This window comes from Nansenia antarctica, assembly GCF_963989245.1.
Source record: "Nansenia antarctica genome assembly, chromosome: 6".
In the NCBI taxonomy this organism is placed as follows: Eukaryota; Metazoa; Chordata; class Actinopteri; order Argentiniformes; family Microstomatidae; genus Nansenia; species Nansenia antarctica.
Window position 1 is genome coordinate 64,287,317 of NC_137676.1, and position 21,328 is coordinate 64,308,644.

Sequence of the window (21,328 nt, forward strand, 5' to 3'; positions counted from 1 at the left end):
GACGTTGTGACGGTGCCAACTGAACGCGACCCAGGTTCAGCCCAGGGCCAGCGCGCGCTCGGCCCACATGGCAGGGACACCCGTTGGCAGGAGAGGGAGCAAACATCTCCCAGCATTCCTCCTCGCATGATTTAATGGACGGCCAGTTCGACATCTGAGGCAGCTTTTGAACCCCCCGCTCCTCCCCGCCCCCCCCCCCCCCCCCCCCCCCCCTCACCCGTGCTCACTAGACTGATTCCAGAGGTCTCCCCTCTGTCTCTGTTCAACCGCGGTACTTTACACGGCATCGACGCACGGCAGTACTGTACACGGCCTCGACACGACCGATAAAGAACAAGACCGTCTTTCATTCAAGCGACAAACACCTTTTATACCTCATCACAATGCCAGTGGTCTATTTCACAGGGGCGCTGCCATTGTCATCGACAACAAAAAGCCCTGCAATTAAAGAGGGCAACAGGTTTTTCTTTTTTCTTTTTTTTCTTTTTTTCTTTCTTTCTTCCTGCCCAGCAAGTTCACCCTCCCGTTTTAAGTCTCGGTCAGCAGAGGGGCGGGTCTGTGAACATGTTCAATGCGATCCAGTGTCTTTTCTATGAAGTGACACAGGACACTTGAAAGTGTCTTTTTACCTAATGGGTCACCGTGTCCATGTCGGTGCCTATCCCCGGGGTGCTAGCCAGCTAGCTAGCAACATGACTGATGTGTATGTGTGTGTGTGTGTGTGTGTGTGTGTGTGTGTGTGTGTGAGAGTATGTGTGTGGTTGTAAAGGAGCTGTGCGTAGTCTGAGTCACTCACGACAAGCAAGGTTTTTTTCATGGAGAGGTTTTTAAGGGCGCAACTCAAGACCTGACAAAGGAGCACACAAACCCTAGTGTTGATTCCCATAGAGGACCATGAAGAGAGGCTCTGTGCTGCTTTCTAGGTCACATTTGATGCCATGGCTGTGCGCTAGCCATTTTTAAAAGATTTATTAGACATATTCAAGAGTGCTGTGTGTGTGTGTCTGTGTGTGTGCGTGTGTGTGTGTGTGCGCGTGTGTGTGTGTGTGTGTGTCTGTGTGTGTCTGTGTGTGTCTGTGTGTGTGTGTGTGTTTGTGTGTGTGTGCCTGTGTGTGTGTGTGTGTGTGCGTGTGTCTGTGTGTGTGTGTGTGTGTGTGTGTGTGTGTGCATGTGTGTGTGTGTGCATGTGTGTGTCTGTGTGTGTGTGTGTGCATGCGTGCGCGTATGTGCGAGTGCGTGTGCATACGTGCATGCCTGTTCGTGTGTGTGTGTGTGTGTGTGTATGTGTGTGTATGTGTGTGTGTGTGTATGTGTGTGTGTGCGCATTCGTGCATGAACGTGTGTTACGTAAAGGGTGCTCTGAGAGTTAGCCCTGTCTTCCAGTCGTTCCCCTTTCTTTTGACTTTAATTGAGCCAAGCATGCGTGACCTACTTTGCAGACCTCTCAAGCTGAACAATTAACATTTTTTGAAGTGTTTCCCTTAATGTCTTCCATTTCCGCCTAAGTCAACGGTCCCATTCTACAGATGAGCTAGCAAGACAAACACTCGGGCTCCAAAGTAAGCAGCAGGGCATGAATACTTGAGCAAACTCCAATTAAACATGAATGATCAAGTCCCAGTGTTGTTTGTTCAGTCGAGCACATCAGAATGCAGGAGAAAGAAAGACAATGATGCTCTGACAGAGAGGGAGGGAGAGGGAGGGAGGGAGGGAGGGAGGGAGGGAGAGTGGGGGGTTTCCTCCAAACAAAAAAGAAAAAGTAAATATGTATCTCATTGCTTATTTTAGCTTCGTTGGACATGTCTGTCCTCGTAACATCAAAACCAAATACATCTGCCACTTTTAATTCCTCTACGCTCTTTTTTTTTTTTTTTTTAAACAAACAAGCCACAGTCTCAACATGACACACACACCATCCGCCCAGCTGGTTCACACGACACACTGTCATCTGTCGACACACTGTCACACCGACAGCACCCGTGCTGAGCAGACCGTACCCCCATACCGTACCCCCATACCGTACCACAACAACATACCGTACATACCCCCATACCGTCATACCGTACCCAGACAACTTAGCAGATGAAACTCATAAATGTCATACATGTCACACCCACAACGTCACCCCCACAGCAAGTCACCTACAGGCACTTCACACACAGCATTCACCGTTTAAAAAAAAAAAAGAAAGAGGAAGAATCTGGGCATTCAACACACGTGTTGGGCAGGGTTTCCGTTAGAAAAAATTGCCGCCGGACATCGTGTCCGGGAAGATTTCGATTTACCGGACAAACGTGATATATTCCGGTCATCATATTAAAATATAATAAAAAAAAAAAAAATCTAATATAGCTGTTTGTCGCGGTGATTACTGTTGTGTAGCGGCCTATATATGCCATTTAATGTCTATTTCTCATCCGATACGATTAGATGCGAGCTATATAATATATAATAATATAACATGATTCGCATGCGCGCTATGCCATTATGTCCAGCGCTGAACGGGCGCCTCACTGGGAACTGAACAGACAGCATCGATCAATGAACAGACTCCACATTACGTTAACTGAAGTTTGTTAAATTGTTTGGGATTAATGTGAGTTTTCTATTTTCTCTTTCCAGTTTTACCCTTTTTTTTTTATCAATAAAACAACGTCATTTCTATAACCAGGTCTCGCTGGTTGGGAAGGCATTTCGTTTAGCTGCCTGTCAAATCATACTTAATCGGACTCGGGAGTATGTCAATGAGGAGAACATAACTGTTTATTGAGAAACAATAGGCAGGCTGGGATACGTATATAAAGAAATACCACAATGTCTAGATGTATAACATTTTATTGAACAGTGCAAGCATGTAGGCTTCTGGCGTGACATCGTACCCCTAACGTTCTTAGGGCTTGTTTGAAAAGCTTAGACTGAAAGTTAGTGCCCTGGTCAGATTGTATAACAAGAGGAAGACCGAATGTGGAAAAAAACGTTGTTAAAGCTTTCACCACTGAGCTGGCTGATATGTTACGCAACGGAACAGCTTCGGGAAAACGAGTAGCAGCGCACATAATAGTAAGCAAATACTGACTTCCACTTTTAGTCCTAGGCAAAGGTCCAACACAATCAATTATTACACGTTCAAATGGCTCCCCTATAGCAGGAATGGGATGCAATGGTGCGGGTGGAATGGATTGATTAGGCTTACCCGCCATCTGACAAGTATGGCAACAGCGGCAGTGCTTGGCAACATCCGCCTTCAGTCCGGGCCAAAAGAAATGTTTCAATATCAGCTGATAAGTTTTAGTTATACCTAAATGTCCTGACCACTGGCTCTCATGTGCTACAGATAACACCTGTTGTCTATAACCCACAGGCACAACCACTTGTTTTACAGTATTCCACTCACAACCATTTGCATTAGGAGGAGACCATTTACGCATTAATATCCCATCGTTAAGGAAATAAACTACGTTGCCCCCTATTTCAGATTCCTCACTAGCTGCATGTAAAAAACATTTGTTTAATGACTGATCAGCTACTTGAGCGACACGCAATCGCTCGCCGGTTACAGGCAGAGATAGGCTGTCAGCGGATGGTATGGTAGGACTCGGGGAGGATGGTAACTCTACCACTTTCTCCCTGGGAGAAGCTGAAACAATCGGGTTCTCATCACTTTCAGAAAAGGCTTGCATAATCACACTATCACAGAGAGAAACATCGCTATCCTCCTCTCTGCCTCGACTCGATTGTGCACGAGTTATAGCGCACACCGGAAACAACCGCTGTTTCGCATAGGCAGCCTACACATTAGGAGTCATCATCATGCCGGTGTCAAATCATATCATAATAAAATAAATACATAGCCTATATATTCGTCTTTTTTAAAATAGAAGGAATCAGAATGTGAACTTTAGCGAATTGTATTCAAATTGTGCTTAGAGGGAATTATTTTCACCGGACATTTATGTCCGACGAGTTTTCAATTTGTCGGACTTCAACAACTTTTACCGGACAAAGTCCGGGAATTACCGGTTAACGGAAACCCTGGTGTTGGGTCCTCATTCCATTCCATCAATGAGCCAGTCCTCCGATTCCTACCTCCACCAGCCTCCCCGACACTAGGCCTTTGTTTCATACCGCCGGTATACAGTTTCAAGCCCAGTCATACAGTACAGTAGGTACATGACCTCTGTGTGACAGTAGGTAAATGACCTCTGTATGACAATAGGTAAATGACCTCTGTGTGACAGTAGGTACATGACCTCTGTATGACAGTAGGTAAATGACCTCTGTATGACAGTAGGTAAATGACCTCTGTATGACAGTAGGTAAATGACCTCTGTGTGACAGTAGGTAAATGACCTCTGTATGACAGTCGGTAAATGACCTCTGTGTGACAGTAGGTAAATGACCTCTGTATGACAGTAGGTACATGACCTCTGTGTGACAGTAGGTAAATGACCTCTGTGTGACAGTAGGTAAATGACCTCTGTGTGACAGTAGGTAAATGACCTCTGTGTGACAGTAGGTACATGACCTCTATATGACAGTAGGTACATGACCTCTATATGACAGTAGGTAAATGACCTCTATGTGACAGTAGGTAAATGACCTCTGTATGACAGTAGGTAAATGACCTCTGTATGACAGTAGGTAAATGACCTCTGTGTGACAGTAGGTAAATGACCTCTGTGTGACAGTAGGTAAATGACCTCTGTATGACAGTAGGTAAATGACCTCTGTGTGACAGTAGGTAAATGACCTCTGTATGACAGTAGGTAAATGACCTCTGTATGACAGTAGGTAAATGACCTCTGTGTGACAGTAGGTAAATGACCTCTGTGTGACAGTAGGTAAATGACCTCTGTATGACAGTAGGTAAATGACCTCTGTGTGACAGTAGGTAAATGACCTCTGTATGACAGTAGGTAAATGACCTCTGTGTGACAGTAGGTAAATGACCTCTGTGTGACAGTAGGTAAATGACCTCTGTATGACAGTAGGTAAATGACCTCTGTGTGACAGTAGGTAAATGACCTCTGTATGACAGTAGGTAAATGACCTCTGTATGACAGTACGTACATGACCTCTGTATGACAGTAGGTAAATGACCTCTGTATGACAGTAGGTAAATGACCTCTGTATGACAGTAGGTACATGACCTCTGTATGACAGTAGGTACATGACCTCTGTATGACAGTAGGTACATGAAAGACGCCAGTAGGGACAGTAGGCCTTCCCATTATAACATCCCTATCCGAGCCCCGCGGTGGCGTAGCGGTCTAAGCACTAGCCACTAGTGCAAGCTGCCCACCGGGGACTGGGATCGAATCCCGGTCTCGCCAGATCCGGATATGGCCGAGGCACACAGGGAGCGGCATATTGAGCGGACGCTCCAGAGGGCGGTATAGGACTATTTCCGGACAAGGATCCGTCGCGCAACAGCGCCCCTGGGGTGCTGGAATAACGGTGCTGGGCTCGAGGAGCCAGTCAGCTAGTCTGCCTGGCGATCTCCTCTGGGGCTGCCGGCCACGGGGTCGTGCGGCGGATTCCTACGCAATAGGCAGGGGATAATTGGATGCTAGGTTGGGTTCAATTGGATACCAAATTGGGTGAAAAAGGGATAAAATCTGAAAAACAAATTTTATAAAAAAATAAATAAATAATAATAATAATAATAATAATAAAAAATAACAGCCCTATCCTGTAGGGCAGGGTTGGGTAGGGTAGGAGGTAAGGCAGTGTTAGGTAGGGTAGGAGGTAAGGCAGTGTTGGGTAGGGTAGGAGGTAAGGCAGTGTTAGGTAGGGTAGGAGGTAAGGCAGTGTTGGGTAGGGTAGGAGGTAAGGCAGTGTTAGGTAGGGTAGGAGGTAAGGCAGTGTTGGGTAGGGTAGGAGGTAAGGTAGTGTTGGGTAGGGTAGGAGGTAAGGCAGTGTTGGGTAGGGTAGGAGGTAAGGCAGTGTTGGGTAGGGTAGGAGGTAAGGCAGTGTTGGGTAGGGTAGGAGGTAAGGCAGTGTTGGGTAGGGTAGGAGGTAAGGCAGTGTTAGGTAGGGTAGGAGGTAAGGCAGTGTTAGGTAGGGTAGGAGGTAAGGCAGTGTTAGGTAGGGTAGGAGGTAAGGCAGTGTTAGGTAGGGTAGGAGGTAAGGCAGTGTTGGGTAGGGTAGGAGGTAAGGCAGTGTTAGGTAGGGTAGGAGGTAAGGCAGGGTTAGGTAGGGTAGGAGGTAAGGCAGTGTTGGGTAGGGTAGGAGGTAAGGCAGTGTTAGGTAGGGTAGGAGGTAAGGCAGTGTTGGGTAGGGTAGGAGGTAAGGCAGTGTTAGGTAGGGTAGGAGGTAAGGCAGTGTTAGGTAGGGTAGGAGGTAAGGCAGTGTTGGGTAGGGTAGGAGGTAAGGCAGTGTTAGGTAGGGTAGGAGGTAAGGCAGTGTTAGGTAGGGTAGGAGGTAAGGCAGTGTTGGGTAGGGTAGGAGGTAAGGCAGTGTTGGGTAGGGTAGGGGGTAAGGCAGTGTTGGGTAGGGTAGGAGGTAAGGCAGTGTTGGGTAGGGTAGGAGGTAAGGCAGTGTTAGGTAGGGTAGGAGGTAAGGCAGTGTTGGGTAGGGTAGGAGGTAAGGCAGTGTTAGGTAGGGTAGGAGGTAAGGCAGTGTTAGGTAGGGTAGGAGGTAAGGCAGTGTTGGGTAGGGTAGGAGGTAGGGCAGTGTTGGGTAGGGTAGGAGGTAAGGCAGTGTTAGGTAGGGTAGGAGGTAAGGCAGTGTTAGGTAGGGTAGGAGGTAAGGCAGTGTTAGGTAGGGTAGGAGGTAAGGCAGTGTTAGGTAGGGTAGGAGGTAAGGCAGTGTTGGGTAGGGTAGGAGGTAAGGCAGTGTTAGGTAGGGTAGGAGGTAAGGCAGTGTTAGGTAGGGTAGGAGGTAAGGCAGTGTTAGGTAGGGTAGGAGGTAAGGCAGTGTTAGGTAGGGTAGGAGGTAAGGCAGTGTTAGGTAGGGTAGGAGGTAAGGCAGTGTTAGGTAGGGTAGGAGGTAAGGCAGTGTTAGGTAGGGTAGGAGGTAAGGCAGTGTTAGGTAGGGTAGGAGGTAAGGCAGTGTTAGGTAGGGTAGGAGGTAAGGCAGTGTTAGGTAGGGTAGGAGGTAAGGCAGTGTTGGGTAGGGTAGGAGGTAAGGCAGTGTTGGGTAGGGTAGGAGGTAAGGCAGTGTTGGGTAGGGTAGGAGGTAAGGCAGTGTTAGGTAGGGTAGGAGGTAGGGCAGTGTTAGGTAGGGTAGGAGGTAAGGCAGTGTTGGGTAGGGTAGGGGGTAAGGCAGTGTTAGGTAGGGTAGGGGGTAAGGCAGTGTAAGGTAGGGTAGGAGGTAAGGCAGTGTTAGGTAGGGTAGGAGGTAAGGCAGTGTTAGGTAGGGTAGGAGGTAAGGCAGTGTTAGGTAGGGTAGGAGGTAAGGCAGTGTTGGGTAGGGTAGGGGGTAAGGCAGTGTTAGGTAGGGTAGGAGGTAAGGCAGTGTTGGGTAGGGTAGGAGGTAAGGCAGTGTTAGGTAGGGTAGGAGGTAAGGCAGTGTTAGGTAGGGTAGGAGGTAAGGCAGTGTTAGGTAGGGTAGGAGGTAAGGCAGTGTTGGGTAGGGTAGGAGGTAAGGCAGTGTTAGGTAGGGTAGGAGGTAAGGCCCTACATTATAACCGACCCAGTGGAAATTTGGCACGGCGTCGCCAGACGCTGTTTCAGGAAGAGGGTCAAATGAGGACAGGCAGCATTCTGATCCCAGCAGTCCTTGCGAACAGTAACCACACTTTTATTAGCGTGCCAAGCTGTTCGCCCGTGTGTGTGTGTGTGTCTGTGTGTGTGTGTGTGTGTGAGAGAGACAGAGAGAGAGAAAGAGAAGGGGGAATAAGGCAGAGAGAGAGAAAGAGAGGGGGGGAATAAGGCAGACAGAGAGAGAAAAGGAAAGAGAGCGAGAGAGAGGGGAGGGGCACAGGGGAGAGTGCGGAGAGGGAAAAAAGGAGAGAGAGAGAAGGGGGGGGGGGAGGAATATACCGTGGTTACAGTAGTATAAGTGTAAATAATAAATGACGTCAATGATTTAGGTCATATCCTCTCTTAACTCGTTCTTTTATCCAGAATAATACATGACTGATATTCAGTACCATCCCTCGTAACTTCAAGTGAAACTTGACATTCTTCCATCTCATTCATTGACGATCCAGTAATTTGAATGAGCGGTCTGTGGACACGTTTACATTACCTGTTAATGTAACCTCACACTTGGGTCAATAAACAACCTCCTCCATCTCTGATCTGATCATCTCTGAACAGTGCAGTGGTTATATGTGTGTGTGTGTGTGTGTGTGTGTGTGTGTGTGTGTGTGTGTGTGTGTGTGTGTGTGTGTGTGTGTGTGTGTGTGTGTGTGTGTGTGTGTGTGTGTGTGCGTGCGTGCGTGCGTGCGTGCTGTCTGTCTGTGTCTGTGACCATTATGAATGTAGAGTTTCGTGAAAAGCCAGGCTTTCTTGGATGCCCGTGGCAACAACCCAAGAAACTCCCCCTGCCCTACTAAGTGACACAGACCTGTCCTTGCCGGCTAGGTAAAGCCACCTGAGACCTGACACACACACGCGCGCACACACACACACACGCACACACACGCACACACACACAGACACACACATACACCGACTCACACACACATACACACACACACACACACACACACGCAGACACACACACACACACACACACACACACACACACACTCCACCGTTCCCATTCTCAGATCCCAAACGAGCAACGGCCCCCACACAGCCGCGTACCCACAATGCACAGGGGCCAGCTCGCCGAGGACGGGGTTTTAATTGGACATTAGTATCCAGCAGCGTCTGAATTAATCAAATCAATGCCATCCATTAATTTAGTGGAAGAACATACAATTAAAGGCTTATTACTGTCCTCTCAGGAATATGCCCTTTCATCCCGCAGTAGAACATTGAGACTTGGACGCGGGCCAGAGCAGAGGGTTCTCTTTCCTCTTTAAACCCCGGCGCTTCCTCCACACAGACCGGCCCTCCTGCTCCTTCTCTGGGGCCATGGAGGCCGGCTCTGGCTGGCTGCTAGGCATTTTATAGGACAGAGCTATCAGACATTGGCTGGTTGTGTGTGTTGTGTGTTTTTTTTCCAAATTTCCCTTTTTCTAGCATTGTGACTGCCAATGGCTCTTGGTCCTAGCACAGATTTGTTTTTCTTATGATGACGACTGATGGTGATAGATGATTCACTTACTTAGACAAAATGTATTTGTTGTAAGTCGCTTTGGATAAAGGCCTCTGCTTTACATGCCAGAAATGTAATGTAATGTTATGGCTATTCTATAGGACAGAGCTATCAGACACTGGCTGGCTCTGCGCTCAAGTCAGGAAAATGTCAACTCAGATAAGCAGGGCAATGATGTGGGTGGATGTAAAAAAAAGAAAAAAGAAAAAAGAAAGAAAAAAAATCAATGTACATGTTTGGAGTGTACATAAGTACAATACGTTGTATTAATAGCCTGACATTAAAGTTTTTTTTTTTTTTTTCTACAGTGTCCTGACATCACCTATCATGTGAGTAGGTCATCATGTAGGGGGGTTTTAAAGAAACTGTTGAACACTACATGTTGTGTGTACTATAGCTCCGGTGCAAAGTACAAAGCACTCACTAAATATGAAAAGAGATTAAGAGATTTGGGCAGTCAGCACACAAAAAAATGTAGCACACTAAAGTAGGTCACAACGGTTTTCTTTTTTGGGGGGGGATTTCAATTTTCTTTCTTTTTTTTCTTTTTGATCATAGCCGTGTTAATGCTGCATCTCATTTAAGGATGTGGGCAAAAAAACTAGACCCAAAAACTAGACCGATGTTGCTTTAAGGAAGATGCTTTTTTAGTCTCGGAGTGGGCTTAACCGGTGCCTGGAAAACAGCCTTAATGTTTGTGATTCTGTGCCACACTAATAAAATTGCAGAGCAGAGGAAAAGTCCAAAAGCAAAATGGAAATACTGGTGGTGCGTACAGTCCAGTTGGACACCTGCTCTCACCGAGCGCTGAACCGGGCTTGGTTACGGAAAATTATTCCCGAATTTTCTCTCTCTCTCTTTCTCTCCTTCTCTTTCTTTTGAATCAAGGTAAAATGCTTTCGCACTGAGTAATCCAGTCAACTCGTCCAATTTGCAGCCATTTTTAATTAAAAACATTAGCTCATTTACAGAGGAACCAAAGTGAAGTCCAAAAAGAAAAGCTGCTCTGGGATTCTTTCTCTCTCTCTTTCTCTCCCTCCCTCCCTCCCTCTCTCTCTCTCTCTCTCTCTCTCACTCCCTCCCTCCCGCCCTCCCCATCCTAGGCTTCAGCTGATCAAAGAGCTCCAGTTTTCCTTTTCGGTTACGTAACGTTGTTTCACTGATGAAATAATAGCCCTGGCAAGTCGGCCCGCTCCAGAGCCAGCCCGGTCCAGAGACCCAGCTACTGACCCTTTGGTTCTGAGAGCCTGACCCAGGTGATCCTATGCTACCCCACACTGTGACGAACCAAACCTATCCAACGTGTAACAGTGCTTGAAAAGACATGCTCTTCACATCCAGTAAACACCGACAGAACATTGTTTCCTGAATGAGACAAACCAAACTCCGTCTGAAATACTAGAAAATGTAGATATTTCCACAACAGTGTCATGGCAACTTTTCTGAATTGTCTATTTGATTGAGTCCCTTCCTGCCTCGCGAGGAGCAGTTAAGTGTCGTTCTTTGAGAGCAGCGGGACTCTCAGGGTGCCTGGCTGGCTGCCAAGCGGGCCACCTCTGACTGTCATCCTGTCTGACGTTAGGGCTAAGCTGGATCTCATTAGGACTGGGGTGGCAGTGATCCCGTCAACATCGCTTTGGCTCCCACCATATGGGTCGCTTCCAAGGTAACACAGCCCTGTCGTCCTGCCGCTGCATGCCTCGTTATCCCCCTCCCACACACACACACACACGAAACACACACACACACGAAACACACACACGAAACACACACACACGCACGAAACACACACACACACACACACGCCCACAGAGACAGGCACGCAAACACATACACGGACACACACACACACAGACACACACACACACACTTACGCGCACACACACACACACACACACACACACACACACACACACACACACACACACATACACACACACACACACACACACACACACACACACAGACAAACACATAAATGCACACATATGTTTAACACAGAAACATTAACTGCAATCACACACACACACACACATACTGTATCAAGTCACTAACACACATGTATAGCCATGTAGCAGATGTGCCATCTATGTGGTTGACAATCACACATTAGACACGTCAAGTCTGCTATTCATTTGTACACAGTGGATTGAGGCAACAGTTGAAGAAAAAGCATCGAGTTAATTTGTGTTCATACCCAAGGGGGATAATCCTTCTTACAGTTACACTGGAATTGATTTCTGTTAATCATGACACAGCATATTCAATTGAGCTGTAGGGTCAAATGAGGCAAGGAACAAAGAAACGAGGAGGTTAGCAAAGGGTTTTAGAAGGATTTTTAGCAAGAATTTGAAATGATTTAATAGGAAATATTAAATCAGAGGTTTGGGGGTGGGGGGGGGGGGGGGCTAAATGACATGCAGGTTTATTTGTGATGGCTCACATGATACACTCTACCATACAGTAATATACAAATAAAAAAACATGTATTTGTTGCTTTGGATAAAGGCATCTGCTAAATACCGTAAATGTAAATAAACACAAAACAACCTGACCTGACAGATTAGCATACTGTATTATCAATATGAGTAAGTGCCATAACAGTATTGGTTGATTTAGGAATATTATAAAGTGTTTTGGCAGGTGCCAGAAACAGTTACTGTGATGTATAACATGTACAGCAGAAACACATAAAACAATTATATTTTCTTTCTCCCCTGTTGATGATGTGTTGAATACTTATTTCCCCCACTGTAAATGCCATTTAGCTGACACTTTTATCCAAAGCCAGTTACATTGCAGTGAATGCATACATATTTATGGTCCCATATATAATCAAACCCACAAACTAAGCGTTGTTAGCGCCATGCTCTACCAACTGAGCCACAGTGGACCCCTGATACCCCCTCCCAAATTTCGTTGTTTGGTACCTGTACTATAGCAATGACAATAAAGACCATTCATTCATTCATATGAACCAAGTATGCACTGCAGACTACTCTAACATAACACCTAAGAGGCCATAAGGACACAGGCAAATCTGTAGCTAAGAAGACAAGAACAGCAGGGCAGACAGTCAACCAAGGACAAGTAAAAGAGAGGTCTATCAATAGTCTGGCAGTGTTGGATCAACTGTAGCAAAGCTGGTGTCTCACAGTTCAACAAGCCAGACAGACAACCTCTAGGTTCCTCTAAACCTCCCCTGGCATCACTGGCCCATTTCCATCGGCGAGAACTTGGATAATGGCTCTCTCTCTCGTTTGTGAGTCGGAGGGAAAAAAAGACATTAGCTGACCTGGACCTCATGGGATGGTCGCAGTAAATGTCAGTCAAAAAGCAACACACAAAAACATTCCATTGAAGGCCCAAATTATCCCATGTATTTCTGACAGACTTTGTTTGTGCGTGTGTTATGTCAGAGTAACAACAATGTAGCACAAACGCACGTTTCGAAGTTCACCTTCAAAGTTATGATTTATTAAATCAGATTTAATTCATTTATAGATTTTCCTCTGCACCGACTGCTTCAGGAATGACTAGGCGTGTATCTCTGGTGCTTGACTGACAGCCCATCTAGGGCTAATCTAAAATCGTAAAACATATCTAATATTGACTGGTAGAGTATTCATATTCAGAGAAAACCCCATGGGTTAAAATCTGCTGACATGTAGCAGCAGGAAGATTACGTTCATGTTAACATACACGAGCTATTAGCTTAGCTAGCTGTCGAACTGTACTGTCTACATAGCTGGACACGCAGCTTTGTTTACAGTGAAGGCGGGCACTAGTAGTCACCATGCCTTATCATGAGAACGTGCAACTGTTGTAATTTGTGACGTCAGAAGTCACAGCTATTTACAACGCTATAAATTACAGAACGAGGTGGCGCACATCGAAGCATCAACATCTCAGGAGGGTCGTTATTTCTGAGACTTAGATAAAACGTACCCTTTGAAAGTAAATACTTCCTATGAAAAATGAGTTAGGGGGGCATTACTACGAGCATCGTTTAGTGATTTAGTCTGACTTTAAGCAAACATCTGACTCCTATCAAAGTTTTGTAAGTCAGGAGGGGGACGTTGTTTATGGGTTTGTTTAGTGCTTCCTGCACCGAGCTAGCTCATAAAAAGGTGATGCAACTGTAAGTCAATTTACAACATGCCATGAATACATTTATGGCATAGATGATCAGTTTGTGTTTAATAATGCAGTTATTAGACATTCCCTCTTATCTGGTTGAAAATATATAGAAAGCGGGAAAAAAAAATATATCACACCCAGAAGAAATCTCAAACTCCCCAGATACCAAAACCCATCTCTTTCTGATTTACTGTAAATAAACACTCGGCTCGGCAAGAGATGTTATCTAACTCGAGTCCACATACTTCTACTGCAAAAATGTTGGACTGTTTTTCCCCTGCTCTATTTTACGGCTGTGAAATGATTTTTTTTACTTATCCATCCTGCGTGGTAATTACAGTACTTTTCGAGCTTCACATGCACGACATGAGATCACATGAGACCAACTGGCAGAACAGGCAGTGTTCACAGAGTGAGCCAATGCCAGGTTGGCCCTCGGTCTGTAATAGAAGACTATTTTCTGTGGCATGTTTGTTTTTGTTTGGGCTCCACCCCTTGCAAAGGCAAACTGTTTATTCAATCAGTTCTGGCAACAAAAGCACAGAATCAATCATTCATAATTGATGACCTTGCCACATTATGCGCCATTAAAAAAATGAGGTATTTGCATTACACAAGGTCCTTGAGAGACCTTGCCGATAAAGGACCAATAAATTAAGTTTCTGGGCAGACACATGGGCCTGATAAGCGGTAAACTTTGCCTCCTTGTTACAGTAGAGCACAGGGCAGTGTTGTGATCACATGATAGTGTGGGCTTACTGTAACAATGACCTGGACCCCTTCCCCGCTACTCAGCTACTGCTCTCAGAGCCAACATCCTGCTGCCTTTCCCAAGCCTTGTTGTTGTTGTTGTCGTTGTTGTTGTTGTCGTTGTTTTGAAGTCCCCAAGCAAACTCCCTTAACCCCCTGTGCAACAGGCCTGTAAGTCAGACACACTGTCCTCTCAGTCATCCGGTTAAACTCGAGTAACTCCTGAAGTAATTCAATTTCACTCACTTTAGATTTAGTTTACCTCTGCCCTACTCACATGCAGCGCAGCAACCCCCTGCTTGTGAGAGCACTCTGACAGTATGCCATTGGGATATTACATTACAGTTTCTGAGCCAGCGCTCAGTCGAGAGCACTGCACTACTGTACCCACAATGCAGTCTGTGTCCTCCGTGTCCTTACCTTGCCATGTTGTCTGCGAGGCAGCTGTGACCCGGGTAAACCTCCCCCCTGGCCGACAGCGGACCCTGTGACATGCCCGGGCGAGACTTCCACGACTCCATCAGCGCCGTGACAGGTGAGATTACATTCAACAACGGGTTGCTCTGGTGGTCTCTCATGCTGTGTCGCGCGAACGACATTGTTCCTTGCGCTCCGATCTGGTAATGAAACGAGTGTCCGCCTGAGTTGACGCCAACAATGGCCGACGTCGGCCCGTGATTGTTCTCTTGGTAGTAGCTGCCGTCGTTGGACTCCTGCTTAATTCCTTTCGACAGGACATTGTTGGGAAACACGCCAGGTTCATAGTTGCCGTTCATAGCAGACACGGGAGGTCCTAAGATCCCAGAGAGGCTGTATTCGTCGATGTTATCCCTCAGAGATAGATAGGTGGTCTCTGAGGCAGGGAAGAGGCCCAGGGTGGCCTGCTGGTGTTCGTAGTGATGATTCATGCAACCGCCATCTTTGTTTGGCTCGGTCTTTATGTGAGTGGCGAAGGTTGAGCCGGTGGTGGTGACGTTACACTTGCTGTTACTGCGGCCCAGACACATGCTCCTGTAGTCAGTGTCGGGCTCGTTTTTGATGTACTTCACCATCCCCATCTGGTCCAGGCCCACGTTGAACATCTCCCCGTCCACGTTCTCTACCTTCGGGAACTCGAAGTCTTTGAAGTCCTGTTCTCGGTCGCAGTCCCGGCCCGCCTCTGGGCTGTTGGTGTCGTTCTGTACCAGACCCAATCCGCTGGCAGGGCTGGACACGCCGAACCCACCGGAGGTGGACGAGGACGGGTTCAGGGGGCTGGACACGGCCATGGAGCCCCCTGTGGCGGGACTGGAGAGGGACACTCTCACGCTGCCGCCGTTGTTGTTGCTTCCCGTCGGGCTGGACACGGATGACCTCATGTTGCAGGTGGCGCTGCAGGAGGGAGGGGACCTCACGCTGCCCATGCTCTGGGGGCTGGAGATGGGTGACCTCATGACGTTGAGGGGGCTGGTGAGGGGCGGGGACCCCACCGTGCTGGACTCCGCTGGGCTACAGGTGGCCGAGCTCCTCCTATGGACGTGGGCCAGGGCCTGGATGGTGGCGGCGGTGGGAACCTGGTTGACCGGGCTGCCGATGGAGGAACAGGCCGGCCCGTGGCCGAGCCCCGTGGAGGGGCTGGTGGTGGACGAGACCATGTTGTGGCCGCTGCTGCTGCCTGGGCTGGAGATGGAGCCCGTGGCGTGGGGGCTGCAGGAAAGGGACGAGGCCAGGGCGGAGCTGGAGACCGTCGGGAGGCCGGATGAACACTCCCCGGGGGTGATGCTGCTAGACCTCTGCAGTGCCGCCGGAAACCCCGACGTAGGAGACTTCAACTTTGGGCTCCCCTTGGACGTGCCCTGGCTGTCCTCGATGTGACGCCCGCAAACGGGGTAGAGCTTCCCCGGGCTGCAGTGCCCCCCCCCCTGCTGGCCGAAGCCGAAGTCCGCCTCCCTGGCCGCGTTCATGTACAAGCCCATGGACTCGGCCACGGTTTTGGAAAGCTCCTTGGAGTCCATGACCTCTGGCTTACGGCCGTGGAGGGAGTTGTTGAAAAGGGGGAGGATGAAGGGCGGGGTCTGGTTGAGGCAGAGCGTGGGCTGCTCCAGCTTCTTGCCATTGTTCTCCTTGCAGTCTGTGCTGCTGGGAGACACGATGTCCATCCGGATATCACTGTTGCTTAGGCTACTGGACTCCTCTGCAGTGCAGCAGTATTCCATGGCGCTGGGGACCTGAGACCATCTGTTCTCTGTGTCTGTGTTTCCTTCAAAGAAACTTTGGTATCTTTTGGTCTCCATGGCTGGATCATTTGATTGACCTGGTGGATGAGAGAAGAGAAGAAAAAAAAGTGAAGAAAAATCACATTAAAGGAGCTGTTAGAATATTATTCGAAAGTGGGATATATATTTTTTTTTCATGGATTTCATTTGCATTTGCTATTGCAGTAGCTGAGATCAAACTAGTGTATCTAACACACCTGTGCTGGTTCATCAACAGCTTTTACTGTGAAGACATTATGGATGGAGTGAATTAACTGTTGCTATGTGTGTATACGACAAATATTGACAACAGAAAATCTGAATTAATCATGTAAATTCATGCCCTATATTTCACACTTAAAACCCAAACATGTTCTCTGTTAATTAGCAGGGTAATATTATGTTCTTGCTAATTGGCTCCTAAAGTGAAATGCCCCAAAGGTGCGGCAGCCATATGTCAGAACTTTGCGCCGGCTATATGTTAGAACTTTGTTAGAACTTTGTTTTCGCCATGTTTGGAATAATTATGTCCCCTGCAGGGGAGGCTGGTGGAGGCAGAAATCGGAGGACAGGCTCATTGTAAAGCATGCATTTGGGCTAATGTGCATGCATGTATTTGGGATAAATCCATTTTCATTACATATACAATGAGGCCGTCCTCAGATCTCTACCTCCACCAGCCTCCACTGGTACCTGAAAATGCGCAGAAGAGCCACAGTGCATGGGATGATGAGATGTGATTGGTTGGCATACAGTAAGTTATAATGTGATTGCTTTGGCTACTGTGTCACTTTGCGTTTCAAATTGACTGACAACATACTCAGATGCAGAGGTTTTGACGCTGAAGGGAAAGTTTAGTTTATTTATTTAAGTATTGTAAATTGTGTAAATGTTGTCTTACTAGATAATACTCTTATGACTATGACTCAATACCTCATAACATTGCACACAGGTTACTTATTATCATTGATATTATCCAAGATGTCTGATGACTTAGGTTCTCTCTGATACCAGGAGAGAGTTAACTGTATCTACTGTACCGTTAGATGGCAACATCTAAATTACAGTGGGTCTTTAAAATACGTGACGTAGTTATTTTCTGCCGTGTATTTAAATCTCCACCTCTTGCCCGCATCCAATTGGATGAAAAGGAGATACAGTAGCCTTTTCTCAACTGTTAGGGACACGACTCCTCGCGTCCTCTCCTCTGTCCTCCACTCGTGTCCTGCAGGAGACGCATTGGAGGAGAAGATCTCGGTTCCTCCCTTTAGATCTCCTCCTCCAATGCTTGTTGAAGACGTAGCGAGTGGAGGACGGAGGAGTTACTAAAGACTTGAGAAAAGGCTACAGTCACAAGAACTTCATTCCGCCCTCCACGGATTGGTCCGGCTGTTCTGTCACTCACACGAGTTATTGGTTTCGCAGCCACAACATAGCTGCGACATAACTTGAAAAGGAGAATATCCTTGAGCGTCTTGTGGAAAAACAAATCGGAACTTTTGAAAACAACTCAAAACGCACTAATTGCGTTTACTGAGACACACACTTCAAAGCCCATTGCATTATCAAAGCAAACCTATCCGAGTTTTTAAGGTCTAGCTGCGTCTTAACTTTTATCTGTTTATTTGTGCAAGTTGGTGATCGTTATCCTCCTTGGTTGCCTATCGTTTATAATCTGGTACATAGATTACGTTCATACTAAATCTAGTCGCACACAGGCCCCTATGCAATAAGGCCTATGCTTTCTGCAAAAGTCCGACGCACAAAGTGCAAAAGAGGCATACAGGTACATTTGACAGAAGGAACGGCCAATGCATCAGTTTGCTTTACCAAAATACAACATGTTGACATTGATGGCACTGGATCGACAATATCTTAAACTATATGAATAGCAAGACACCAGATAGGCGTGTTGGCTGCACGTATTAGTATAGTGCGTTGACATCTTTGCTGGGCAAAAGCAACGAAGCAAGCGACAGTCAGACCATCCAAACGATTTTGCAGAAATGCAAAGACAGAAATGTCGTGTGCAGGAAAAGTAAAATTCAGATGAAAAGTCAACGCTGTAAAGTTTAGTCTGTAGATGAGACACGGGTTAAATAAATAAATGCGCATAACCTGATGTTAGTCTAAAAAGTGCAATAATTATATATTATAATTATTATAATTGTTGTTGTTCTTCATTACTAGTGTTGATATTATTAGTGTTGCTATTAACAACAGATAGGAAGAAAGCAGCCTTAATATCGAGCGGTTCCCTGGGGTACGTTCAAAGTTAAAGATTTCTCTCTCACGGCCAACACACCTGGACGATATTACTGAGATGACAGCGTGCAACTTCAATGTAGTTTTCAAGAGTTGTTACGCAGATGAACGTCGATATTATGACCAGTTTATTAAACCAAATCTATTCCTCCAGCGAACACTCCGAGTCCTCACCTTAATTACGACATGCAGACTTGTCAGGTGGCTGTGTTGCTGGGCAGCAATAATCCAGGAGAGAGAGAGGGAATAAAAAAAGACACGAACACAAAACGGTACTTATTTCTTCTTCACAATATCCCCACTGTGCCTATTTCGTATTGACTCTCGCCATACATACATCCACTAGTTTCAGTTTTGACAGCTGATCGCACAGAAGTCGCCTCCTGCGTAATCCACCACAGCCAGACGCTGCTTCTGACAGCCCGAGCGACAGCGACGATCAGGACGGCAATGTCACATATTCACACATTATGGATCTGCGATCTGCACATTTACCATGTTTCTAGCCCTCCGACAGAAGACTGATACAAACAGAAAAGGAGTCAGACGGACTTGCAGAGCGACGTCATTCTGTGCACATTCTGTAGACCCTCCTACTGCAACGAGTGCAATACAAACTCTGAAGAGGGAGGGAGGGAGGGAGGGAGGGAGGGAGGGGGGGGGGAGAGAGAGGGGGAGGGAGGGAGGGGGGGGAGAGAGGGAGGGAGGGAGGGGGGGGAGAGAGGGAGGGAGGCAGGGAGGGAGGGAGGGGAGGGGGGCAGGGAGAGGAGGGAGGGAGGGAGAGAGAGAGGGTGGGAGGGAGGGGAGGGAGGCAGGGCAGGGAGAGAGGGAGAGGAGGGAGGGAGGGAGGGAGAGAGAGAGGGAGGGAGAGAGGGGGGGAGGGAGGCAGGGAGAGAGGGAGAGGAGGCAGGGAGAGAGGGAGAGAGAGAGGGAGGGGGGGAGGGAGGGAGAGTGAGAGGAGAGAGGGAGAAAGGGGAGGGAGGGAGGGAGGGAGGGGGAGAGAGAGGGAGGGGGGGGAGAGGGAGGGAGGGGAGGGAGGGAGGGAGAGAGGGAAGGAGGGAGAGAGGGAGGCAGGGAGAGAGGGAGGGAGGGAGGGAGAGAGAGGGAGGGAGGGAGGGAGGGAGGGGAGAGCGCTCCTGAGCTCAGGTACGCTATTGCGCTGAAAATAGGACATACTGTAGGTATAGGTAGGCCTGATTTAAAGTACCTGCTTCTCTTTCTGTTCGGATACTCCCGAGATAACAATACATGTGGCCTATACAAGACTAGAATATTGAACAACAATGTCAGATCAACATGACCACTTTCAAGTCAATTGTGATGTATTACTGTGTTAGAAACACATTTAGTAACACATTGGACATTAGACCATTCGCAGTAGGCTATGTTGCAATAACATTTTTTTCTTTTTTAATGAAGCAGGCTACTGATATTGTCAACCATTTTGAAAATCTTTTATGACTCATTTTGTGAAATGTCTCTTATGTTCTCTGCAGTGTCAGTCTGATCAGTGTCTATTTGCCTCTGCGTTGTGTTGTTTCTGATGATAAAACATTCAAGCTTCATGATTATTAATGTATGTTAATTTGCTCCGACAAGTACAGTAGCTAGCCACTTGTTCATACAGTAAACCAAAATAGTACAACAAACTATGGTGAAATAAACAAAACTTCATATATTGGTACAAAAACATAAGGTCATACTATAAGTATGTATATATAATGTATGTATATACGTATATGGGGGCGTAAGATTGACAGATAATATCTGTTAAAAGGTAGATTTATATTGTTACCTACCTCTTTCCATGTAACCAATAAACAGGGCAGGGGGAAGGGGAGTATATGATGGGACAGGAGAAATAGGCACCGGATATGCAGAGACTTACACAAGTACATTAAGACATCAGGCGTCAATAGAAAATACCAGGATTTGTGTAATAATATGTTATACTTACAGTATAATAATACATCTGTTACATATACTACTGCATTTTTTATTTTAATTCGTCATATCTTTATGGTGTTGTTAAAATAGGGTACTGAAGAGAAAGGCATCTTTCCCTGACGCCCCGGCCATGCTGGATATGATTGTAGCATAGAATCTACGCATTCTCTACCCCAGCCACCCCATCACTTGGGGTCATTGCAGGCCAGTCGGGGTGAGGGTCCTGCCCAAGAACCATCATCCTTGAACCAGCAGTCATGATGATGCATGAATCCCAATAGGGATATAACCGTTATTCTTTGTTTCATTTTCATCATAGAACCATTGTGAGTGAAATCAAAACAGGATGTAGTAGGTACAGTAGTTTCCTTGTTTCACCAGCCTTTGATGTCAGATAAGAGTCGGTAAGAGTGGGTAATCTCTGTCTTTTGAACGGCCTTCACTGATTCATAACAAGTGAACCCTCATGGGGTTTGCTGTCCTATATATTCTAGATGTCCCCATCTCACATCATAATGTGTTGTGACTGTCACCACTAGGTGGGGCTGTTTTTCTGTTATGTCCCCACAGTCAAATTGTCGTCACGATCATGTGACACCCAACTTTGAAGTGACATATCCTCCTCTTTTTTTGTATCATCCTTCCAGGCCTATAAACAGTGAACAGTTAGGGCTTCATGTTATTAAATCTAAATGGACCCCAGCCTCTATAAGTGATGTTTTTTAAGAGCGCTGAGCAGAAACTGAGCTGCTGAGATGGAAATGATGGGTTGGTCTGTG

At 46.8% G+C, this 21,328-nt stretch overlaps 1 protein-coding gene across 1 annotated transcript in view; it reads right to left on the minus strand.

Annotated features, from left to right (window-relative positions):
- Positions 1 to 19,118, minus strand: part of nr3c2 (nuclear receptor subfamily 3, group C, member 2) — a 93,699-nt gene extending 74,581 nt beyond the window's left edge. Inside the window, exons 1-2 of the mRNA XM_080534946.1 lie at positions 18,777 to 19,118; positions 14,524 to 16,396 (exon numbers count right to left, since the gene is read on the minus strand). Coding sequence (XP_080391072.1) covers positions 14,524 to 16,376 — 1,853 coding nt within the window. The 5' untranslated portion in view covers positions 16,377 to 16,396; positions 18,777 to 19,118. The remainder of the gene's footprint in view (positions 1 to 14,523; positions 16,397 to 18,776) is intronic.
- Positions 19,119 to 21,328: the final 2,210 nt, after the last annotated feature.